This window comes from Populus euphratica, unplaced genomic scaffold (assembly GCF_000495115.2).
Source record: "Populus euphratica unplaced genomic scaffold, PopEup_1.0 scaffold2.1, whole genome shotgun sequence".
Lineage (NCBI taxonomy): Eukaryota > Viridiplantae > Streptophyta > Magnoliopsida > Malpighiales > Salicaceae > Populus > Populus euphratica.
In genome coordinates, this window is record NW_011499846.1 from 5,497,195 (window position 1) to 5,522,632 (window position 25,438).

General features: G+C 35.6%; 3 protein-coding genes across 5 annotated transcripts; 1 reads left to right on the forward strand and 2 right to left on the reverse strand.

Annotated features, from left to right (window-relative positions):
• Window positions 1-6,594: 6,594 nt before the first annotated feature.
• Window positions 6,595-10,462, forward strand: LOC105134871 (mitogen-activated protein kinase kinase kinase 7). The gene is made up of 2 exons (XM_011039443.1): window positions 6,595-9,101; window positions 9,219-10,462. Exons 1-2 carry the CDS (start codon window positions 7,172-7,174, stop codon window positions 9,359-9,361), a joined length of 2,073 nt encoding a protein of 690 aa, XP_011037745.1. The 5' UTR covers window positions 6,595-7,171; the 3' UTR covers window positions 9,362-10,462.
• LOC105134849 (protein SUPPRESSOR OF PHYA-105 1) lies at window positions 10,017-18,064 on the reverse strand. Of its 3 annotated transcripts, none has more exons than XM_011039415.1 (8): window positions 17,916-18,064; window positions 15,795-17,229; window positions 15,240-15,406; window positions 13,392-14,226; window positions 12,662-12,808; window positions 11,912-12,229; window positions 11,770-11,829; window positions 10,017-10,756 (listed from the first exon to the last, which is right to left on the reverse strand). In XM_011039415.1, the coding sequence occupies exons 2-8, from the start codon at window positions 17,226-17,228 to the stop codon at window positions 10,565-10,567; spliced, it is 3,153 nt and encodes a 1,050-aa protein (XP_011037717.1). In that variant the 5' UTR covers window position 17,229; window positions 17,916-18,064; the 3' UTR covers window positions 10,017-10,564. The 3 variants fall into 3 exon arrangements, with proteins under 3 accessions (XP_011037717.1, XP_011037733.1, XP_011037725.1); XM_011039431.1 differs by having other exon boundaries at window positions 15,252-15,406; window positions 17,916-18,062; XM_011039423.1 differs by lacking the exon at window positions 17,916-18,064 and adding an exon at window positions 17,844-17,912.
• A 1,550-nt stretch (window positions 18,065-19,614) lies between these two features.
• On the reverse strand, window positions 19,615-25,170 carry LOC105134878 (mitochondrial adenine nucleotide transporter ADNT1). The gene is made up of 8 exons (XM_011039456.1): window positions 24,764-25,170; window positions 23,837-23,885; window positions 23,566-23,729; window positions 22,852-22,889; window positions 22,379-22,491; window positions 21,985-22,098; window positions 20,709-21,053; window positions 19,615-20,055 (listed from the first exon to the last, which is right to left on the reverse strand). The coding sequence occupies exons 1-8, from the start codon at window positions 24,919-24,921 to the stop codon at window positions 19,972-19,974; spliced, it is 1,065 nt and encodes a 354-aa protein (XP_011037758.1). The 5' UTR covers window positions 24,922-25,170; the 3' UTR covers window positions 19,615-19,971.
• Window positions 25,171-25,438: the final 268 nt, after the last annotated feature.

The window sequence follows — 25,438 nt, forward strand, 5'->3', positions numbered from 1 at the left end:
TTCATTTTTATATATAATATTTCATTCAGATTATTTTGTGATACTCCATTTAATGTATCAAGATATGAAAATCATTAAGAATTTATCATATCCTTTATCACTGTATAATTAACAATTATTTCATTATATGAATAAACAAAAAATTATAATTTATTGATGCTACCAAAAATATTATATGATTTAGTTTTTTTATTTTAATTTAGATCTTGAGATCTTCAATCATTCGTATTTTAAAGGCTTTAAGTCCATTGTTTTTAATGAACTATACACAAGTTTTCTCAACAAATTTTTAGTTTATGCATTCATAATATTTTTCTTTAAATTTATATAATTAATAAAAATAAATATTTCATTTAAAAGTAAGTATTTAATAATATTGTGTTTATATATATCTAGACTTTTTATTATACATATTATGTTATACCTATTCATTATGTTATACCCATTTAGATCATATCTGACTATCACAAAGAAAATAAGTAATTGACATTAATTTTTACTAATATGAAATATTTTAAAAAAATTTCTAAATTTATTCAGTTTTTTTTTTAGTTTTATTAAAAACAATAAATTATAATTTCATCATTAACCTAGCTATACACAAATAGTTGCTCAATTAAACCTTTTTTATTGGAAATTCTCCTCTGCATACAGTAATATTGTTCATGCGTCCTCATTATATCTGCATCCACTAAATCACCCTGGCCGGATGATGAAGATCGCAATGTTGAAGCTGCTGGGACTTTTTAGAAAAAGTTTGATTCAGTCCTCATATTTTCTTAAGCAGCAATTCAGTCTATTCATATCTATATAATTCATGGCAATTATTGATTGGGATCAACTGACCACTATTTTAACAATTTTTGATGTAAATAGACCAAATTTAAAACACTAGGAATAAGACAATCATTTGTCACAAGATCAAGGGGTGAAAGTGTGATTTTGACAAAAAAAAAAAAATGGAATAGTAGAGTGCAAGACAATAATTTCCATATCTCTTGTACCCGAACGGAGATCATAGTGATGGTTCATCGCACAACAGAAGAGAAAGAGATTACACGGCTAGCACACTGTTCCAAAGACTGACCACAAAACATAAACTAGAAGTCTAACGGGACCAAAGAAAAGCTCCCATGGCATACTTTCTTTTCTGTTCAACATCCCCAGTGATGGGCAACCCATACTCTCTGAGCAGGCAATCAAGTTTCCATTCTGGCATGGTCTCATATTCGGCTCGGGTGTGTCTTGGGTAGTGCAGTGGCATCTGAAAGCTCCCACACCGCTCCTTTGCGTGCTGCCCATTTGGTCCATCGCCGATGTTTGAAGTTGGCCTCACCACTGACTCCATTCCACCTCCACTTATATTTTGCCCAACAACTTCTATGCGCTCGAGTTACTTGGCCAAATATGCAAGTTAGTTGTAGAATGGTGGTGGCTTTTATAGAGGTTTTAATGAGAGACTGCGGAATGTGAGGGACCCAGACGACATCGTCGAGGTATGGTAACGTTGCAATATTTATCGGTGAGAAAACAATGATAATTGTTTCGTGACTTCCGAGCTGCGGCTTATTTAAATTTCAGGAAAAAAAGATTTATGGAGAATCCCCAAGTCTTCTCTAATGCTGCAGATGTGGCGCAGGCACGTCTGAAATATGTTTTTTAAAAATATTTTTAAATTACAAATATATTAAAACAGTGTTTTTTAATTAAAAAAAATCAAGTTACAATTAAGTAAAAAGCAAGAGAAATAAACATGATAATAATAATTTAGAAGGCTCCTTCATTATACTAACCAAATTTGCCGGCGTCTGACTGAAGTACTGAGACCCATTTCAACCTGAAAAAATAAATAAATAAACAAACAAACAAAGTGCCTTGCACGCTTCCACAACGAATAGGGAATAGGAAGCAGTAACGAAATTTAGTGGTAAAGTAACAAAAACATACAAAATTTGGATGCGTAAGTGAACGCCAACGTTTAAACCAATATATATCCCAGCGCCAATCATATGTGTCAAAAGACAAATTGAAATATATTGAATTGTTCATTTCAAGGGCCGGTCACTGGTTATTTGTGAGCGAGGCCTTGCCTTCCTTCAGAATAATGCACAAAAACAGGCTTGAAGGCTTCAGCATTAGTCCTCAATTACACGCTGATCGTTGCAACTTTGTTTTCCTTTCAGCAAATCACCAGATTAAGGAGTTAAAGCAGCTAAAGCATACGTGGATTTCCACCCTCAGATCACCACCTGATTCAATCACTGCGACAAATCAATTAATTTCGTATAAGAGGATCGTTTGTAGATGTAGATTTCTCTTATCCCTCACTTGCAATATTAACAATCTGTCTTGTGTAGAAGAAAATCTTGAGATGAAATAAAAATTTACCAAAACCCCCTAAAATCTTCCATCCAAAATATATATATATATATAAACCCCAAAAGAAGTTCACATATCTAACTCTCCCTTCACATATTTAAACCATTAATTTAGAATGTTTGGTATGTAGAATCTTATTTTGGGTTTACAAATGCAAAGATATCTAATGTTTATACAGATTATATTTTACCAATATAAGATTAATTATAATGTATAATATATATTTTGTTTATGATTATACTTTATGACATAACCTCTACAATACACATGCACACACGCTAGAAACCACAAAATTCTTTCTTCTTTAAACCAATCATATTATAATTAAAGATTGCAGCGCAATAAAAAATATTTGTATATCTCGCATATATATATATATATATATATATATATATATAAAATTTATGTCAAGTAATAAAATATATTCGTAAATGTAATTTAAATAATATAAATGTAATATCGAATATAAAGACTTTGGATAATGATTTCCATCCAAAATACTCAAACATTCGTGTATCTAAAAACTCTAGAATAATTTTTTTAAGTTGCCAGGAAAATCAAATGGATTAATGGAGTTAAGTAAAATCTAGGTTTAGTATTTTTGGTTTGGAAAACCTATATATTCCTACTTAAACTTACTTATACCACCACCACTACATTTTGTCCTAAGATAACAAGTGAATCCCACCAACCACATTAATGGCGATGTATACATTACGTTGGCCAAGATAGCTAACATAAATCAATGCTTGATTTGATCTTCGTCGAGACTTTTTCATTGATTGATTAAATCCACAAACTTAAGGTAGATTAAATAGATTGCAATAACTCACCTATTTCTCGAAATCCTCTCCACCACACATCATCTCATCTCCATAAAAATCAGACTTGGCGGCAACTGCATTAATTATTGATCAAGCAGGCATTCACTACGAGCAGGAAACTATACACATTATAGTGGCCCATTGTATTATTAGCTAGCACATCTACAGGTAAAATAACTGGCTGTCAAGAGTTTGGAAGAACCAGAAAGGAATATACACCACACATGGTGGCTAACTTCTTGTACACGGCTGTCGATAGGTGGCTGCAATACCAGGCCAACGTTCTGACCCAAAATCCAGTGGAAGATCATATAATTAAACATACAGTTGTTTTTCCATTACTGCAATCTCTCAAGTTGTTCACATTAATTCATGCTCTGCATTTTCTTTTCTTTTTGTTTTTTTAATTGTAGTTGTTGACCCAGCTTATATATGTATTTTAATTATTTTTTTAAAATTTTAAAGATAACAATTAGTTAAATCTACAATAATCTTAAAATTTATAATACTTTAACAATAACTTTTAGAAAATAAATTCAAAACTTAACTAATTAAACTATTCTACTCAGGATTTTCTTACTCTTTGCTCAAGCGTATGCTTCTCCTTGATCTCCACTCTCTTGAGCACCTTTCCCTGCATAGTCGGTTCTCTTATGTCCATGTGTTCTCTCCATACGTAACAAAACTCAACATACTGCCTGGCTAAGAACTTAAGAAAAAATCAACTGAGGGTTAACAATAAAAATGTCCCGTACGTTCACACTCATTAATTAACAATAATTTTATCTTTTATCCACGGATTGGAGAAGTTTATCATTAATGTTATCTAAAAATCTTAATATTGCTCTTCCGTCCATATTTCGTTAAAAAATGGTTTAACATATTCTGTTAAAAGAACATGCTGCACGTACCCAAAAAAAAAAAATCTACTGAGAAAATCATTTAATAAAAAAAAATCATGCGTAATCATTTTCAATTGTTTATATATTCTTTTCTTTTTCAAGAGATTATCTTGTCAAGATATTCTTTCGGTGCAATTTTTTATGTGTTACATGTAATATATATAACAAATTTTGTTGAACTATAATTCAATGGAATATGTACGAGATTAAGGGTAACATTAAAATTATCGAATAATGTTAAGAGTGAAATTGGTTCAACCAATTGTGAAAGGGTAACATTATAAACACGCTATATAGTTTAAGGGTATTGTTGTAGTGAACCCGAAAATTAACAACACCAAGGCTCAACACATGTTTATACGTGGAAAAGTGTTTGATTTACTTGGAACTTTCTTAAATTGTGTTTACTAATTAAAATATTTTTTTTGAAATTATTAAAACAGATCGAGTTCTTTTTAATTTCCTTATTTTTATCATGTTATTTAAGTCTTGAAAACATGCGAATAAGGATTTTGTTTTTATTTAAAAAAAAGAAGAAGAAATGATGCTAATTTTACTGGAAAACCCTTTTCGAAATCTTTTTTTTTTTTAATAATTTCATCCGTTGAATTTGATGGACCCAATCATTCAATACATGATATTTTTAAGGAAATGTTTGAAAAATCACTAATTAGATTCAGTAAAGCCGTTTTTCAGGGGACTTTAGGGTTTGTTTCTAATCATCCTCTTCCTAGTTTGCTGCTTGGTGACAGTTGCGGGGCCGTGTTTGCTCACAAACGCCCTGCTGTGAGGTGTTTGCATTACTGTTTTACAATATTGGTCAAGGAGCCCCGTTGACTTGCTTCTCCAAGTGATTAACAAATTAAAAACCTAACTTAATAAATGGGTTAACAATTAATCATGGTTCGATAACATTTTATGTTCTTAGAAAATCAAAACTATTTTAAGTGTTATTGTTTGTTTTTTTTAAGCTGTTTATTTATTTTTAACAGAATGAGTGAAAAAACACTCTTATATATACTTAAATATTTAAGAAATATAAAAAATATATTATTAAGTGCCGGTTTTGAAACGCGAGCCAACATGTGTTTTCAAAAAATTAAAAGAATTTTTTGTTAAAAATTAAATTTTTTTGTTTGTTTTAGATCGTTTTGATGCGCTAATTTTAAAAATAATTTTAAAAAAAATATCATTTTGATGCATTTTAATAAGAAAAATATTTTAAAAAATAACCGCAACTACAATCTCAAACAGACACAAATAGTAGATGCAATGATAGTGATATATTAGTATGGGTGAGAAAAAAACTGAAAAACCAATTAAAATGAGAAAAATAAAAAAAACTGAATCATGAAAAAGAAACTAATTAGAAAAATTAAAAAACAATTTGGTTTGGTTCAATTTCAATTTTAAATAGTTGAAACCAAATAAACTAGACAGAACCGAACCGATTCAAATATAAATAAAAAACTTAGACTCAGATAATACTATAAATACCTTTCTTCCATCTACTTTTTAGTTTTTTCTTTTAATTTAGCAAACCTTAGCCACCCCCTTACACAGCTGATTGCTAGAGAGTAAGGAGGAGAGTCCATGGATCAAACAAACCAAAAGTAGCCTTGGAGTACCCCACTTCATCTCTCAATCTGTCTATCCTTCTCTCATCTTCCAGTAAGATTAAATAACAGGAGCCCTAAAGGCCCTCTAAAAAATTCAATCTTAATAGCATCTGCCTAGTGACAAATTATTTATAACACACAAAATATTATCATTGTTAAGATTTTTTTTTAACAAGGGAGACCTAACAAAATGTACAAAATAATTTTTGACTTTTTATTTTATTTTTGTAGATCTATTATATATTTATTTTTCATATTTATTTATGAAATTCCTAATTTGCCATGTATTATAGCGACTATTGTCATCAATGTCGTGAAAAATGAGAATTATTTTTTTCAAATCTTCATTTAATACTTGTTTTTTCTAGTTTTTTTATTTTTAATTTTAGAAAAACTTGCTCAATATACTTGGCTAAGATGAAATTGGTTTTTTCCGGTTTATTTTTTTAATTAACCGAATTTAACTAAACTAAAACGGGTCGGTTTGAACCAGTTTCAGTTCAATTTAAAAAAATTAATTTGGTTATTTTTTAAGTAAAAACCGAACTAAAGTGAAAATACTCACCCTTGTATAGTAGTGGTAATATTGATAATATAATATCTTATAAATAAAAATCACTTTTTTTTTTGTTTTTAAAAATATGTTTAAATCTTTTAAGATTGTTTATAGAAAAAAAAAACTTGAAAAAAAAAACCACACTCGTACAAAAAATAAATAATTGGAGGATTTTTTATCGAACCACGCTTAAATTGATTTTGAGTACATTAATTAGGGAGAAATTACAAACGCGTAGCGGGTTCTATTTTTAGAGCATCAGAGTTCGAAGATTGCGGGAAAGTTTTTGAACAAATTGACCGTACACAAGAAGGTCGTACAACCATTAACAAAAGTGTTGTTGTCCCCTTTCTAACAGCTTCCCTTAACTGAACCCAATTTTCCTGGGAAAATATTCCTTTTCTTTCATTCTTTCGATCTGGTGATTCTTGATTCAGCTATAGAACAATTTTGTTGCCACCTTTTTCCTGGAAATTCCACTAACTATGCGATAATACATTTTACATTGTCATTATCCATTTTGTCTGGTTTTAGAATAGCTTAATTGGTATGTTTTAGATTATCTTTGTTGTTGATGGAGGAAATCTATGGTTTTTGCTGATGTTCTTCAGGGTTGAGTTTGTGGGAATTCTTGGGGATTCAGCCAATTTTCTTCGATTTATCAATAACCTGTAATATGTTCAAGGACTTTGGTTTTTCGGTCTTGGAAGGGGCTATACATTTTCTATTTGTTCCATTTTTATCTGGCAAGTCATATCAATTTGCTTCATATTGATGTAATTCAAGTTTATGTTCCGATAACTTTCTTCTTGTTTTTCAGTTCTTGCTTGAGCATAATATTAAATCTCAACACCCCATTTGCAGATATTTCGAATTTTAATTAGTTTCAGAATGGAGCAGTTTAGGCAGATTGGAGAGGTACTCGGAAGTTTGAAGGCATTGATGGTGTTTCGCGACAATATACAAATCAATCCACGACAATGCTGTCTGTTGCTAGATGTATTCAGTTTTGCATATGATTCAATAGCTGAAGAGATGAGACAAAACCTGAAATTTGAAGAGAAGAACGTGAAATGGAGAATACTTGAACAGCCATTGAGAGAGATTTATGGAATATTCAAAGAGGGAGAAGGTTACATCAAGCAGTGCCTGGAAACCAAGGATTGGTGGGCCAAAGCCATTACCCTCTACCAGAACTCGTATTGCGTTGAGTTTTACATCCATAACTTATTATCATGTATCCCTGTTGTCATTGAATCAATCGAAATTGCTGGAGAATTTTCTGGATTAGATCAGGATGAGATACAGAAGAAGAGACTTGTGTACTCAAACAAATATCAGAAGGAATGGAAAGATCCCCGACTTTTCCAGTGGAAGTTTGCAAAGCAGTATCTTATTTCTCAGGAACTTTGCAATCGGTATAATACAGTTTGGAAAGAAGATAGGTGGGTGCTCCTAAACAAAATCCTGGAAAAGAAGATGTCGGGCTCGACAAAGCAAGAGCGGCAACTTACAGATATTCTATTGAAAAACTTGGAAGGATCGGAGCCAGTGAATGGGAAACTCTTACCATGTTCAATCTTAGTACGGTCCAAGGACTACAGTGTAAGGAGACGCCTTGGGAGTGGGAGTCAGTACAAGGAGATACTATGGCTGGGTGAAAGCCTTGCCTTGAGACACTTTTTTGGAGACATTGAGCCCCTATTTCCTGAGATTTCTTCATTGTTATCCCTTTCCCACCCGAATATATTGCAATTCTTTTGTGGTTTCACTGACGAGGAAAAGAAAGAGTGTTTTCTAGTCATGGAACTAATGACTAGGGACCTCTGCAGCTGCATCAGAGAAACCTGTGGCCCAAGAAAGCGCATTCCATTCTCTCTTCCCATAGCGGTTGATCTTATGCTTCAAATTTCCAGAGGAATGGAATATCTCCACTCAAAGGAAATCTACCATGGTAATTTGAACCCTTCTAACATTCTTGTCAAACCAAGAAACATCACCTCAGAAGGGTACCTGCACGCTAAGGTTTCGGGTTTTGGGCTCTCTTCAATCAAGAACTTCACTCCCAAAAACTCATCAAACCAGAACGAAACGCTCTCATTCATATGGTATGCTCCAGAAATTTTGGAAGAGAAAGAACAGACAGGAAGTGAAAAGAATTCTAAATACACAGAAAAAGCTGATGTGTACAGTTTTGGAATGGTTTGCTTTCAACTTTTGACTGGGAAAGTTCCATTTGAGGATAGCCATCTTCAAGGAGACAACATGAGCCGAAACATCCTAGCTGGAGAGAGGCCTCTATTTCCATTTTATTCACCAAAATATGTTACTAACTTGACAAAGAGATGTTGGCATACAGACCCAAATCAACGTCCAAGCTTCTCATCCATATGTAGGATCCTTCGCTATGTAAAACGCTTCCTTATTATGAACCCTGATTATAATAGAGAACCAGAGACGCCAATGCCAGTGATAGACTACGGAGACATGGAGACGAAGCTCTTAAGGAAATTCCCTTCTTGGGATACAGCAGAATCATCAATGGTAGCACAAATTCCATTTCAAATGTTTGTTTACAGAGTTGTTGAAAAAGAGAAAGCAAGAACAACTCAGAAAGAAACTTCAGAATCAGGGAGCGATAAAGCCTCATATAGTGGGGATGAAAATTCTGCCATCCTAGATGATCCATGCCCATCGCCTTCCTGCCCATCCCCTTCCTGCCCATCTCCTAATGAAAGAAGGTTGTCAATAGCTGAAACTATGGCCAGAAGACCTTCAATATCGAAGAGATTGTCAGATGTGAAAACCATCAAACAATCAGGTAACTCTAGCTTCTTATAATCAGGTCTTTGCTGATTATCTTATGATATGTCACACAATTGTTTATAGACAAGGGTTAAGTTCTGGTTTACTAGCATCCTGTGGTCTGATCATATAGGAACACCAAAAGGCCGTTCAAGACCTCCCCAACTGCAGTGCACGCGTAGTTTAAGGACAGGATCAGAAAGCCAGTTGATGATGATCAGTCCAAGACCCAGAAGAACATCTTCTGGTCATGCATCAGATTCAGAGATCTCCTAGACAGAACATACCGGATAATTGCTTTGTTGGAAGATCAGGTTTAGTATGGCTTTCAAATCATAATAAAAAAAAAAACATATCTGCAGATAAAGCTGAAAAGAAGTCTGTCAGCATAACAGCAGTGTAACTTGCACTGACTGCCCCCCTCTTCGTAGACAGCTAGGAGGATGTGACGAGCGACTTACTATAATCCACAACCTCGCCTCCTGTCTCGGGAATAACTTCATGTAATGACTTTCCTGTGATCCTAGCGGCACATCTTATCAGTTGTAATGAGTGAGCTTCCAATCTCATTTAGCAGCAGAATCATCAATAGAAATCTTACTGACGCTCTATTCATTAGCGGTTTACACAAGTTATATCTCCGTTGGCATAAATGTTAGTTCTCTGAAAATTGAAAAATAACTAGAAATAAAGCAGAAAGTTCAATACACTTCCAGTAGTAAATCCATGCAACAGGGTGGTCTCGTCAAGATAAAATTACAGGTACATGCAAAACTCGATAGGCTGAGTATATTATTAGCATGAACATAATTAAATTAATCGTACTAGACAATAGTCGTATAAAAAACAGGTTGTTTCTTATATAAGCGCCTCACTCAATAAAAGACTGCACACTTGGGCGTATAAATTTACAGTTCCCAGAAGCAATCCATAACAATCAGCCTTTCTCAAATTTCGAGTTTCAATCATTTAACGTCAGTCCAACAGTCAAATGATTACATGAAAATGAACTCCATTAAAATTTCTTATTCAAATTGACCTTCAAAATCAACTTGTTTCAAAGATCTATTTCAATGATTTGAGGACTCGCTCAATCTCTCAGTCGAATAATCTTTTAGTTGGCCTCCGATTTTTTGACGGGATACAGATCAAAACCCTGGTCTTGTAACAGCTACATACATTTCTTGCTGAATTCTTCAGGAGTTTTGAACCCATTAAAATCCGCCACGGGCTTAGCTATAAACTAGTATGATCCGTGCCATTGTTGATTAATGATTGTTTGCGGAGAATATACGAGACAAAGTCACGTCAGTTGAGAACAGCTCCATTTCCAACTCTTTGACCCTTCCAGATTTCAGCTTCCAACTAATACCCCAAGAAGGCACATGGCAGTTTTTGATACTGACATTCAAATAAGAAATGCTCACAAAACAGCAAGTTTCCTGGATGAAAGTAGAACATGCGCACTTTTTCAGCACCTCACACCATCCGTAACACCTTCATATTTCCACTTGAGTTGGCGGCAACAACCATATTCGATTTCCGTCGCCAACACACACTTGAAACAAATTGTCCACTACCATCAACAATCTCGTTTCCAGAGACAGGATCAACACATCCAAATTTGTGAGAAGTAATTGGCATTGGCAGAGATCTATAATAACAATAAACCTGAGAGAGAAAAACAACTGGGAATGGTTAAGATTTCAGATATCCACTCTTTTCATTATTTTATTTTAGTTCTGTCTATATATATATATATATATCTTTTGAGTGTTTACATTCTCCCCCCTTTAATAGGAATTTCGTCCTCGACATTTAAGAGGTTTCATACTGCATACCTGATAGTTCAAATAAATTAGGGTACTTTTTCCTCATCTCAACCTCCCTCTCCCAAGTTTCTTCTTTGAAGAGTTGAAAATATCGACAGAATTCTGGAAAGCAAAGAAAAACGAGAAAGAGTGAAGGATGACATGTACTTCTCCCACAGTTTTCAAAGGAAAGAAATCTTGGAAGTGCTGCAGGACACAGTTTTTCTTATTCAATTATGATTCAATGGCTATCTGATGAGTCATGTGCATAATATGTGATGGATGAAATGCAAACACCCAGTCCATTTCACAAATTTCCTTTGTCTTTCTTCTTCTCATAATTCAATACTTTTGAGGAGGGGCAGATTCGAGCTTAGGACTTCCTCTTTGAAGGAGAGGTGTAGCTACCACTTAGGCCATGCCTCATCCAGGAACAAGGAACATCTTATTCCAACCATGATCTATTTTTAGTGCAGTAAATTTTTAGCGCGTAGTATATCTTCTCTGGGAACTCCGCAAAATCAATCAACACTGGAAAGATGGCTGGCGTATTCCATGGGAGCCAAAATCAGGCAAAAAAGAAAAGCACTGGACCTATCGAAAGGGGTAATATATGCAGAGACAATATATTTTGATACAAAATTATAGAGCCAAATACCCGAACAAAAAATATAATTTCATTATTGGAACGTTTTGACCAGGAATTTCTTCATTTATGATCACCAGGAATCAGAATGGAACCAAGCATGCTTCATATGAGCACAGCCAACTAAGCAGGATCAATCAAATGTAGGGAAGGCTATACCAAAGAACAATCCTATGATAAAACGTATTTTTCAAATTTATGTTTCTGTTTAGATTAAATGGCTTTACCTCGTTGGTTTCTGAACCGCATGCTATGTATCCATCCAGTGCAGACAAACCTACAAAATTCTGAAGCATAATTTTTAACAGTTAGAACTACACAAATAGTAGATGTTCAAACTTACAATACATCAGTACTAGTTATTGCAACCTTTTCGTTAGTGTGACCACCAAAGGTCAAACTGCAAGCACTAGAGGACAGGCCAGTAGAGCTAGTTTTGTTGAGATCCCAAAGCTTCAGAGTATTGTCTGTGGATGCAGAAACAAGGGTCTCTGAATCTAAAAATTTCACGTAGCTAACAGTTTTTCCATGGCCAGGTAATGTGCACCAAGGGATCTTAGTATGCCGAAGATCATAGCAGTAGACCTTATAGTCAGCAGATCCAAAAACCAATAAATTAGTAGAGGAGGGAGAGAACTGAACACAGCAGACGTTGGCAGGGTTCCCAATGGTACCAATAGAACTTCTCTGCAAAATACTTATAGTCAAATTTTTCTGACAGCTTTATAAATGAACATAATCCAAACTTCAATGCAAGAGGATGAGGTGGTTAGAATCAGGGAAGACTGAACAAATCTGAATGCCTGGATTTGATGCCCCAGTCAGCAAAAAGTCAATTTGATAAGCATACACATTATGAAAGAATTATGAAACTAACAATCCAGCCTGTAAGTTTGACCAGGAAAATCTCCCCTGTTGATTCACCAAATTGATAGTTCAGACAGAAAACATTCCTAGACACATGCACTGAGACAGAAAACAACTACTACTTTCTGCTCCCCCATATGTGAACGTGTGGGGTGCACATGGAAAGCTATGAGAAAATAGCTATGCAAGCTGGTGCCATGAAATCGATGATACAATAGGGCCAGACATTGAATGATAGAGGAGAAAACATGCCTCATTAATGCTCCATAGTTTCACAGAACAGTCATCACTTCCACTCACAAACATCATAGGATCAGCCAGAGAGAAATCTACAGACCAAGCCCTCTTTTGGTGCTCTGTGTATTGGGAGAATCTTTGACCAGTGCCTGCATCCCACATCTGAAACCATCCATGCAATTTCACATAATGCCATAAACCATTTATCCATTTATAAAGGGATAAGATGATGAGCATAAAAATACGAACCATGGTATCTTGCATAGCATCCCCAGATGAATACAGTAATTTAAAGGTCAAACAGGTGACAAGACTTTTCATTTTCCATTTACATAAAACCTATATGACAATGATAATAAATATATCCTTAAATTGACTACCAAACAATTGCAGTTGCAGGGCATAAGGGAACGCGTGTTTGAAAATATGCTCCTAATTGTGTAATAATGCTGTAATATATCCCCTACACTTAAGACATGAACTAGCATTATTCTTCTGAAGATGAGGATAACTGGAGCAAAATTATCAAACCAACTCCAAAAACAAATCAAAATTCATGCCTTCCAAGCCAAAATGGTAAATAACTTCAAGTTACAGATTTCACATAGACAATAATCCATGAGGAAAGCATGATATTCATTATTAACAGCGCGATGTGTATTTATCAAAACATGATAAGATATCGTGAAGGATGCAAGAGAAAATTGAATGCTCAACTGGTAAATACTTTTCAAAGACTACAGACCTGAACCACACCATCATAGTCAGTTGAAGCCAAATAGTTCTTAATGTAATTGTTCCAGCAGACAGAACTGATCTTAGATTTGTTTGCCATCTCAACCGTGGGATAATGGATATCTATGGAGTCATTTAAAAGTGCACCAAATTCAAAAACCTTGATTTTCTTTGATACGCCAGCAGCAGCAATATAATCCTCGTCACGATCAAAACTCAAAGTACAAACTACATTTGTGGAGCTCATAAAATCTCCATTTTTGAGTGATCCACACACCTCAAACCTGCTATAACTAGAAAACTTGCAGAGACCTTCAAAAAAGGCTCCAAGGGGATCATCTGATCTCTGATTCGTGTTTGAGTCCTCTCTGTTATACTGAACTGTAGGCAAACTATCTTGGTTCTTGAGCAAATATTTATCAGAGGGAGGGGCAGAAGAAGTATGGCAGATTTGAGATCTCATGGAGAAGTAGGCATTCTTGATTTGGTTAATATTTCTGCTCAACCTTGCCTCATTCTTCTTTGATACTGAAAACGAACTAGAAATAGGAACTGAACCAGGATACAGGTCCTGTTCTCTTGAATCGAGACATCTCTCTTGTGTCTCAGAAACAATTTTGGGTGTTCTCATTAAATGCTTTTTCTCAACCTCTTTGATATCTTCTTCTAAGCATTCAATATCTACAAGCAACTTTGCCTCATGTTTCTGCTTTTGTTCTTTCAATAAGCTTAGAAAATGAAGCAACAGCCCTGGTTCAGTATCATCATTGTCAGGAGCTGTTGATACATTGTTCCTGGAAGATAGTTCCCTGGATCGACATAGTAATTCAGACTGCAGGATTTCCCTGTTGCACACCAAATAGAGGACTTTGAAATGCATCATGTTTAAACATGTTCACATACTAAAACGTACAGAAACTAACCTATCATTATGATGCATCGCAGTTGTTTGACAATCTACATGAAACAGAACGAACAGTATACTGCTGGCAGCTAGAGTTGTATAGGTTATTAAACCAAGAATGAGTAAAAGGCATCGTAATGGAAGGACATGTTTCTTTGGCAGAAATAACAGAATCCACTTTCAAAAAAAGATAGCAAAAACTAGCCCTTGTTGAAGATTAACCAACCCATCAGGCTCCAAAGTAACAATAAATAAAGATTAAAAAGTAACAAATATTGAGCTTTAATCTTCTTCTGAATCATTGAAGTCGGCTATTGAAATAATATTTAATGATTTTTCTTTACATGTGGATTGTGATCATCACAAAAGATCTCATAACTTAAGCTATACCCACTATATCTTGGGTTACATAGGAATAGGAACATAAAAAGCATAAGAAACACATCAGTGATCAATGTAAACAAGCAATTAGATACACAGAGCTTAATTGTTATGAGTAGAGCCCCTTGCTCACTTTAGTTGGCATTCAACTGTAATCATAAGAAGCCCAATAATGCATAGAACTACATGCTGACCTAAGCCACTCTATCCAAATGAATGATCATAGCTGAACTAGAATCTAAGCCACCACTGAAGAAACAGCTCAAGTTCACCATATGGATCCCTATAATTAGTTGCCAATGATGCTCGGTAGATGGCATAAAAGTGGCACCACTACAAAAATACTAAAAAGAAGTGGGTTGGTTTATGCTAGGAACAGGAAGGCTACTAAAGAAAAGGAATACAGAAATACATCTCCACTTCTCTCAGGCATGTTCATAATCACTGATGTTCAATGAATCATGTATTGCAACAATAACGACACAGATCCTTGAAATAATAACACCATTGAGATTGAAGAACATTACAATTTAATAGTTATAGTAGAAGGCAGTAGATAAATCAAATACTGACATGGTTATATACCTAGCTGTTGGACGAGATGAAGGTTCAGGATGAAGAAGCCAAAGACAAAAGCCAGCTTCCCTTGGATTTTCTGAAAGAAAACTTGGTGGTAGAATCCGATCACGCAAATCCAGCATCACCACAGAATTTTCCTCAAATGACTCAAACCAGAGCAACTGCTAGCAACAGAAACATAAGATTGAAAGGATGGGCTTTTGGCTCAACTACTAAGCAGGAGTACTTTTATGTTTGGGAAGTAATTCTTTCCTCATCTATGTAAGAGTATGATGGCAAATATTGCTCAGCAACAATAGATGACAGAATGACTAATTTCTAAACTGAAATAGTTTAAATAAAAGCTCTAACGCATCACAAAAAGGATAAAAGTTACTACATATTCAAAAAACTACTTTCCAAGAGCGTCAAGACTGTGAATCAGTTTTAGTTGAGCTATTATTCTCAGGCATGCTAAAAAAATCATAAATTTGATTTAGTGTGCTAAGCAGCAAGACACATAATTGATTTCAATAACAGCATGCGAAGTTAAAATCCAGATCTTGTCACCTCAAAAAGCAGGACCCCTAGGTTATAGATATTTGATGAAAAGGTGTTAGGTCCTCCATTCAGCAGTTCTGGACTTCTATACCATTTTTCTTCCAATTGTAAAGTTAAAGACAAAGACAGTTGCCTCGTTTCCATCCATGAACTTTGGTAATTAGAATGCTTCTGAGACTGAAGTTCCATAAATCTAGAGTCTTGTGCACCAGTTTCATGAAAATTATTTCCATCCATTGCCTTTGTCCCAGACCCAGAACTAGAGCTATACCGAGACTGCCGTTGAAGTGATTTTGTTTCTTCAACCATTCTTTGCTTCTTTGGAACTAAACTACAGTAGGAACTCGCAACTTGCTCCAGTGGCCTTTTCTTAACAAAAGCACAGGGTATAGGAACCCCTTGTTCGATCTTGGTAAAAGAACCAGTGTAAATGACCCGATTTGATGGCAATAAATTAAAACAGGATGGACGTAAGTCTTGAAAGGCAACTCCTTGAGAGTGTGCTAAATCCACCAACTCCACAGTTTGCTTAAATATCAGCAGGCTTTCAACTTTATCTCTTCGACAATGCCCAAGTTTCAGCCACTCTCTCAAACTGATCCCTTCATGCAAGGATTCAGGACAAGACCTATCAACCCTATTTTTATCGTTATTGGAACTTGACCTCACTAGTGCATCAGAAGCAACTTTCCTTGCATAATCCAGTTTTCCATCAATAGGACCAGCATCTGCAACCCCACATTCAGGGAGAGCTTCTTGGTTTCTGCAGAGAACACCCTTTCCTTTCAAGACTTTCTTCAGCGGTGGCTGAGAAAAGCCGGGCATGGATGAGGTCTCCCCATTGGGCAGTATAATGCTAGATACAACCCTCTTGTCACTAGCCCTCGAATGTGGAGAAATTGCTTTGCTGTCATGACCAATTTGCTTCGTCAACAAAGGTTTCAAGCCACTCCATAGATCAGAACGCATTGTCATCAACTGCTTTCCAGCTCTTGATAGCAGTTTTTCCTTGTCTTCGTGCACATAATCACCGTGTGAGGCCTTATCTCTTGATCCATTTACTAATTGATATATATTTTGCCATCTGTGTTGCCTGTTACTGTCTACGCTTCGACCTAAAGCTTGATGTGAAGTCCAATAGTTTCCCGCTGTCAATTTTTCAACCACATGCTCACTATCCTTCACAGAGCTAAGGATACTGCAAGGGGGTTCAGCTTCCGCCAAAGTTATTGCACTTCTACTTAAGTCCTTTTCCTCCATTCTGCTTGTATCCATATAATCAGTGGTGGAGCTCTCCGCCCAATCACTCCTCATGGATGCACACATTATTGGTGATCCCAAAGCATTGCGAGGTTCTAGCGTCAAGGGATCATAGCCTTTTGCTTGAAGGTCTGCTTTCCCATGTACATCATTTGCAACCAGCTCCTCTGCGACTTGGTCCATACTGTGAAAAAACAAGTTTCATTAAACAAAGAGTGTACAATTTCGCTGCATAGATAACGTATGTTAATATTACAAAACCACACAAAGATGATGGACGCGTACTTGATTTTGTTTTTCATGGAAAAATAACACTGTGATAGGAATCTCAAAAAACAATCGAATCACTCAAACAAATCAAACATGAAGTGATCACAGCTCAATCCTAAACTCCAAATTCATCACTTGGTCACATGCAGACTTTAAAAGTGAAATTAGGTCATCAATTGTGCACCCAAAAAGAGTAGTACCCTGCAATTCAATTCACAAACAGAAGCCAAAAAAAAAAAGTGCTACTCAAGAACACCAAACTAGAACTTAGAATAAAAGCCCTATAATCTTCACAATTAGGTAACATCATGCTTAGACACATTAGCTTACACCACGAACACTTCCAATTCTGCATAAGCAGAATAAAATACTCTAATAAGAAGTTTTGGATTTCAAAAAATCTTACAAAATAAGAAGAAGAAGAAAGAAACATTCCAGAATTTTTCTGTGCAACATCAAAATTAAAACTGTTAACCTTAAAGCAACCAAATTCCAGCAAGCAATAAATAAAAAAAAAATCCGATTTACCAACGAAAGAGGCAAAAGATTTCAGTCTTAAAAAAATGCCAACACTAGAGAACTGTGGAGAGGTGGACTTACCTGATACGAAACGTAAATATCTTCCAATACAAGAATATGAGGGAATTTCACCGTTTTTTCTACGTCATAGGGAGATTCTAAATAACAATATCCAGAACTAGAACAACCATAATTAAATTCTCATTAATTAAAGTTTATAAGCAAAAATAATATATATATATATATATATAGAAAATAACATATGAAAACATTAATTAATTAAGATTATGTGAATAGCACTATACAGTGAATAAATATTAGATATTTTATTCGAAGAATCTCTCTCGTTTCAAATTCTCTGGCCAATATTTTTTTGAACTTTTTTATTAATATTTGTAGTAATAATAATAATATAGTATAGTATAGCATACACAGACAGGTGGATTTCTATATGGATTCTGGTTTGTTTAGATTGTCGCTAAGTTAAGTTCCCAGCCAATTAGCTCTTTTATTATATGTTACTCAGATATTGTTAATATTTTTTTATTCACTCGTTTGGATTTCTTTTTATGTTTTTAGTTAACGCTCCGATGTTACCGATTATTTACTTAACATGCCATTGCGACAAGTGAGAGAGAGTGTTTCTTGTAATTTCTGTAAAAGAGAGTGGCATTAGCTATGCATATGCGATTTTCCGTGCTTTTAACGTGAGGTAGTTAGCGACAACACGTCTACAGGATTGGAAGAGAACTAGTGGCACACATTTTGCGAGGTAGGGCCTTCATGTCGTGGGCCCTACTTAGCGGCTCGCACGTGCCACCAGTTTCCCTTGGCGGACACAAAACGTGGGCTTTCACTACGCCGCTCTTCTGATCGATCAATGATCGGACCTTAACAGAGCACTAAGGTCTAGTTCTGGACTGAACTCGTGAATCCTGTCGGCTGTAGTAAATTGCAAACGGCTCAGCCCATTTGTGGTTCAAGACCAGACTTCAAAGAGCCATTTGGGTTCTCCCTATTAATAGAATCCATTATTTCTAAGCCGCCTTCCTAAAAAGACATTGATGAAACATTCCTCTCATGTGCAGGCATGGCGGAAGAATTTGAGAAAGGTATCAGGAGCAATGAGAGTGACAAAATCCGCCAGGAACAATGAAATAAACACCCTCCTGGGTTCTTCACGCTAAACAATTGTTACGGTTCCCCTGGTATTGCTGTCAAGCGTTACTTCAATAGCCGTCAACTTATCATAAATCAATAACATGCCGGATTCTTATCCTAGCAGGTGTAGGCGACATGCATACGTATGCGCCCAGGTTTTTTAACGGGAAAGGCATCTGCTTAGACATGATCACGAGCTGTTAGGGATCTGGCTTAACATAATCAGCACAACTATGATTTTGCACAACGATTGCATATCCAAATTCAATGTGAACCCAGTAATTTTTTAAAATCATAATGTATCTAATATTCCGCAAAACATCATCAATCCTATTGATATGATTATACGGTCCACAACAAAACGAAATTGGAAAAATAAAATCTCACGAAAATTTAATAATAATACAAGAAACATTTTAATCTAGGCACAAAAAAGCACCTCTTGAGCAAGTCCTAGGTGCACAAGGCGCATGCTTGAGTGCATGTAGGTGAAGGAGCTTTGCCTAGGATAACACAGCACTTTGATTTTTGCACCTTAAGCTTAAGGCACGCTGTTAGCAAACCAGACATAACGCAAGTACAGTTTTAGCATTGTTTGAGGATCGTTGCCATCCATGCATGCACACAAAAGATAAGGGGGAGTTCAATTAATAGCCAGTGAGTGCAGAGCAAGTCTCAGAAGATGCTTTCAGCTCTTATGAAGAGGCGTACAATTGAAAATCGTGAGTTGTCCCATCAACATGCTTTATTGACACATCATATGAATGAGAAGCTCAAGGCTAAGCTTGTTCTCAAGGAAACAAAGAAAGGAAACGAGGGAAAATGATACATAAATAAACACAGGCTCAGACATGTTTCTAAACTCGCTTGTTTGTAAGAGAGCTGGAAAAAAATTTCCTAGTTTACCTTCTCTGTGTGCCCTTGCCTACAAAAATACCACACTGGTTCAACAAATAACAGGCAGGACCACAAGACTTCAGTCTGATATTCTGATTTCAACTCCTAAAATGTCTTTCACCATCTCATATGTCACAAATGCAATTGCTATAGATGGGACTACCTGAAAAGGAAAGAAGAAAATAAATGGAATGCGATCTCTTATAAAATTTGTAGAAAAAAAATAGCAATAAATGCACAGAACAAAGCTGCATTGAACTCAAAGAAGATTAAAAATATCTAAACTATGCCTGTTCTAGGATTGATTTAAATAGCTTAACTAAATGCGTAAAAATGTCATTCAGAATTCCACTAAAATGTTTGCAAAACAGAGGTATTAATTGATATGGTTATCATTGTCACTTATGCTACTAATCACTATGGTGGCAATTACTCTGCTTATCAAGGCATTCAGACATAAATCCTTATTTAGCAGGATCAAAGCAAATCAGTTACTCCAGAACCAACCAACCAATCCTAATTTGCAAAACAAAAAAATGTGGAGGGTTGCGATTCATGATTCGGCAGCCCCACAACAACTCCATATAATAGAGCATGAAAAGAATTTTAGATGCTTGACACTGATTCTCAAGATACCAAGATTTGTGAGAGGGGAAAATGCCACAAGATAACATGAAAGCCCTATGCAACTAACGGACAACATTGGCTGTCTTCCCATCCTTGCTAAATCCTTCTTTTAGGAAACGATGATCAGGAAAATTTAAGGCAATCCTGAAAGTTATATACAAATGAAACACTGAAAATAGAATGTCTCACCTTCACTGAATTGGGTACCAAACCCTTGTATAATGCTCCAAAGCCCTCATGCCGAACAGTTTTCCTGAATGTGTCAATCATACCATTATACTCAAGTGGGGCCTTGCTCCTCCCATCACCAGTGACAATGGAAGCAGCATCTTTCCATCCCACCATTTGCATCCGTCGGCGAATAACATCAAGAGGATAAGCAACAGTTTGGCCAATGGTCCCCGCAGCAGCCCCACAAGCTAGCCTTGTAGTTACACTCAATTCAGAATCTTCCACTAGTCCAAATGGTCTAGCTTTAACCAACCAATCCTTTAGAGATTCATACACTGCAAAGTTGAGACCCACATATGGAACCTGCCAACAAGCATCACAAGTAAAGGGTTACAGCCAGCAAACTGAGGGAAACCAAGTTGATCCTCAGGTCACATAAGAGTTCTGATGAGTGATATTAACAGTACCAGCAAAGATGACATTACTTATTTAATATCAAAGAAACGGGAGAATGGGGGCTGTCTTCCCACATATCACCAAACAACATAAGAACACAATGCTAAATGCATGGGATTAAGCCCTAAAGATCCTTTGAAAAATATAAGAGAAATGAAAGAGAGAAGGGGAGAGTGAAGCCAAAGCATACATCATAGTTGCACAAGTAAAACTTGATCTTAGCAACACATAGCTCCCACATTCTCTCATCTAGTGCTAATAATACCAGATATAAAGAAGATTGCATACTTAAATCATCAAATCAAGAGACTCAAAATAGTCTTTCCATCTAAGTGTGAAATACAAATATCTATGGTATATGCAGGCATATAAATCATGATAGATAAAGCAATGTCTTTACTTTCCAACTTTAGAAAAAGAAAAGAAGATACCAGATCATCAGTTGCATGAAATTAACATATATGTGAGCCAAGATATGATAAAAAAGAAACCTTAAAAGGGTATCTTTTTAGAACTAAAACCTCAAAAGAGCAAGCATTTTATGAGGAATGACAACATAAGAGAGAAAGAAACTCTACAATAGAATAATAGAAATGATCTGTCAAAAAGGATAACCAAGAAAAGGGTGCTGGCTATTATAGAAAAAGATCTCAAATAACATCTCCTTGCTAGCCAGCAGTAACACAATCATCCAAGGGAACAAAAATTCTACTGGGAAGATAATAGTACATAATCTATCAAAACAACCAATGGATGGCCTTTTCTCTATCTCACTCGATGCTATCCTCACAGATTGAGAATGCTAATATGCAGTGTTATTTGGCAACTAATGACTTACAACTCCAATGACAGAAGGAAGCCAGCCCTTGTACAGAGCCCGTGGGCCTTCTTGCCGGAGCACGGTTGAAAGTGCGTGAAACATTCCTCTGTATTGATAAGGAGATTTATCAGTCTGCAAAGACGAGACAATGAAAAAATAAAACCTTATGTAGCAAACCCGATGCAGAGAACCCCAAATAGTCACAGAAAATAGTAGGGCAAGTAAAAAAAAATGAGTTTTCATTTGTTCCAATAAATTATTTTATTGGCATAAATTTATTTCCATGCCTTATTACATAGATATAAAATGTTTTCCTGTGGCTTGAAATCAAAGTAAAATATTTTTTAGCATATACAAGAAAAGGAAAAATCCTTCGCCCAGGGCTTTTCCAATGGAACCTCGGTGGTCATACCTGTACAGTTAGCCTGCCTCGTACCATATCCATGGGATAAGTTGCAGACATGGCTATAATTCCTGCACATGCTCCAGCTCCAAGGCGTAAAAGAGGAGTGAGCTGAGCATCCTCTGCAGGAACAACAAGGGAAGGTCTCAGATAGCTCACATTTTCTCTATTGAGTGGCATATGTGTGAGAATACCAACAGAAAAACAGAGATGAAAGATGACTTCTATATTTAAATTCACTAATAAGGCAAACCAAATCTCCGAACTCTGTTTTTCATTACATTGATCTGAAACTAGATGGACATGTAAAGGAACTATATTTTATTAGTAACGATTAATGAACAATATAATCCTGGAAGGCTGCCTAATCTGAATAAAAAATTTCTGGCCCGATATAAAACTTCAGAAAATATCTGTTGACTGTAATGTAAATGCACAAAGAATATCTAAAACAAAGTGATGGATGACAAAGATTAACATACCGTTGCCAGTTTGCTGTTGATAGAGAGACAATATTGCCCTGACATAAAGTATAGAGGACCCATCAGCATAAGAAAAAAACTCCACAAGTGGATTTCGCATAAATTAAGAATCATGATCGGAGGTGATTTCAAATGTTTGAAGAATGAGATGCAGGTTAACGCCTGGAACAAGCAGTATGGTGTAACTGTTAGAAACTAAAAATCCCATAGCAATAGAAATGAAGAAAGAAAGCAATGCACTAAATGTCTTAAGGAACCAACCACCAAATGGCTTAGGCAATTTTGGAGGAGATTGGTCCATGAAGCCCCACCACACTCCAAGCCAAAAGGCACAGCATGCAGAAGAGCATGTCAGCCCAAATCTCAACAGTAACAGAAGTAAGCATGGTGGGCTTACTCTGTAATAAGTGTGTATGAGTAGAAAAAATCAGTCTCCTGCAAATATATAGATGAAAGAGAGAATAAAATGCCTAAATGCATTTTCTCCCAGCGTGCAATCAATTCTAAACCATTTTCACAGCTCACGTGTTTACCAGCAGTCAAAATCATATCCACAATTTATCCATTGGTGGAACAGACAGAATAATTTCTTTCGCTTTGATGGATCAAAGCAAAATGAGGATCATTAAGAACACCAGCAAGTTGCCATTCCATGTATTACAGATCTATACATTTTTTAAGACCAATGGAATTAAAATTTTCAAAGAATCATACTTAGAAGCCTGCTCATAACTGAAGAACTTGACTGCTGAGTTTGGGACTATACGAGCACAGTTGGTACCATTTCCCTTGAACAATCCACGAAAACCCTCAGTTCTCCATATGTATTTTAACCCTTGAATTGTTCCATTGTATTTTATGTTATGTGGATTTTGAACCTGCAAATCATAGGAGTTCATCAATGCAAAATTTACTTGCGAGCACGTGCTCCCATGGATGTGAATAAAATCATATTCAATGGAGCAAAAACAATGGCAGATCTAACCTGTAGCAATATTTTCAACCTCTCAAGGGGAGCAACAGCAGTGCGAGACCTGAACACACGCGCAATCATTTCAATTGGAGAAAATTCAATGCAGCAACACCAGAAACAGCAGAAGTCATAAAAGATGCACACACATGCATTCAAGGGTAATTCACACACAAGCCCTGCTGGTCCACACACACACACATTCATGGGTAACCTTGTGGTAACAAAACCTTACACAACATCTATACCACCATACATGATAAAAACAAAAACCATCTTGCAAGTGTGAAAGCAACCAGTTCAATTATTTGCAAAAGAAAACAAATTAGACATAAGTGCGACACAAGTCCTAAAAAAAACTTGAAAAAAAACTAATGGATTTGAAATGGATATTCTAATTACCACTTAATTTTTCACATTCACTGCATTAGAAGTGGAAGAAAGAGGAATAACAACTCCTTGCTCGAGAAATATCATAAAAAAGCAGAGACTAATGCATCTACAGTATTGCAAGTTTTATGCTGGTTTGATGCCTGTCGTTAACCAAAACAAAAAATCATCAAATTTGTAATATTTCTAATTTCTTAACATTCTTGAAAACCAAACTTTCAAATCCTAACACATGACAGCGTCACAGCTTTTTGTGTCCTTGCTGCTTCGTATAGATTGATCTCTTTTAGAAACTTCATTTTTTTTTTATATCATTTCCATTTCTCCTCGGATATTGTCACTAAAATTGAAAATTGAAAATAATTACAGAAAAGGATGGTTTTTAATAAATAATTAGCACAAGAAAGCAGCTCCAATTTCCAGCTTCTACCTCCTACAGCAATTCCCTTACAAGTACTCGAGTAATATTAAATCCATTCAGATTATTGCCAAAAAAACAAAAGCAATGAAACTAACTAAATAGTAATGGCTAGAAAAGAAATGAAAACTCACACTCCACCAGCTACACCACCGGCAACAAGAGACTTGCAGATACTGAGAATTGCATGACTAGGAGCTTTGACTCCTTCTCTAGCAAGCTTAGCTTCCTCCGCCAAAGTGACAATAGTAGTCACAGCCGATTCGCTCGCCTTCACATCCTCCGATGCCATCGTTAAAAGAGAACCCTAATTAATCAACTCTGTGAATTAAAAAGATCTCGGATTCCCCGGCAATGAATTGGGTGCCGGGTAGGATCTTAATTTTGTATTTTTCAATTTAACGAATAGCCATACTCTGCATCTCTCTCTGGATTGACGGCTCTTGAGAAAAGTGAGAGAGCTCAGGTCACAAGCTTAGAGCGAGTGGGGGCGTACGTCTGTAGCGACGGGTTTTTGGTGCTAACTTCAATTTATATCAGTGTTTTTAACGTTATGTGTGTTTCTGCATTTTAAAAACGTTTTTAAAAGAATTAAAAAAAATTATTTTTTTATTAATTTTAAATTAATATATTTTAAAATTATTTTTATATATTAATATTAAAAATAAATTTTAAAAAATAAAAAGATATTATTAGCATGTATTTTAGCACAAAAAATTATTTAAAAAACAATAACAACCACACTTCCAAATAAATTCTATCTGTTATTTGCATTTGTGTTTGTAATTTTTTTTTAATGTAAATTTTAA

What these genes read in the sequence shown, in the direction of transcription:
- LOC105134871 (XM_011039443.1), top strand. Translation starts at nt 7,172, where the DNA reads ATGGAGCAGTTTAGGCAGATTGGAGAGGTACTCGGAAGTTTGAAGGCA. An exon ending in GAAAACCATCAAACAATCAG is followed by an intron (nt 9,102 to 9,218) that starts GTAACTCTAGCT and finishes CTGATCATATAG; the next exon opens with GAACACCAAAAGGCCGTTCA.
- LOC105134849 (XM_011039415.1), bottom strand. Translation starts at nt 17,228, where the DNA reads ATGGACCAAGTCGCAGAGGAGCTGGTTGCAAATGATGTACATGGGAAA. An exon ending in ACAGCTAGGTATATAACCAT is followed by an intron (nt 14,227 to 15,239) that starts GTCAGTATTTGA and finishes GGTGTGCAACAG; the next exon opens with GGAAATCCTGCAGTCTGAAT. An exon ending in AACTATGGAGCATTAATGAG is followed by an intron (nt 12,230 to 12,661) that starts GCATGTTTTCTC and finishes AGTATTTTGCAG; the next exon opens with AGAAGTTCTATTGGTACCAT.
- LOC105134878 (XM_011039456.1), bottom strand. Translation starts at nt 24,921, where the DNA reads ATGGCATCGGAGGATGTGAAGGCGAGCGAATCGGCTGTGACTACTATT. An exon ending in AGTTATGAGCAGGCTTCTAA is followed by an intron (nt 22,890 to 23,565) that starts GTATGATTCTTT and finishes ACTTTATGTCAG; the next exon opens with GGCAATATTGTCTCTCTATC. An exon ending in TGGTACCCAATTCAGTGAAG is followed by an intron (nt 20,056 to 20,708) that starts GTGAGACATTCT and finishes TTTCCTTTTCAG; the next exon opens with GTAGTCCCATCTATAGCAAT.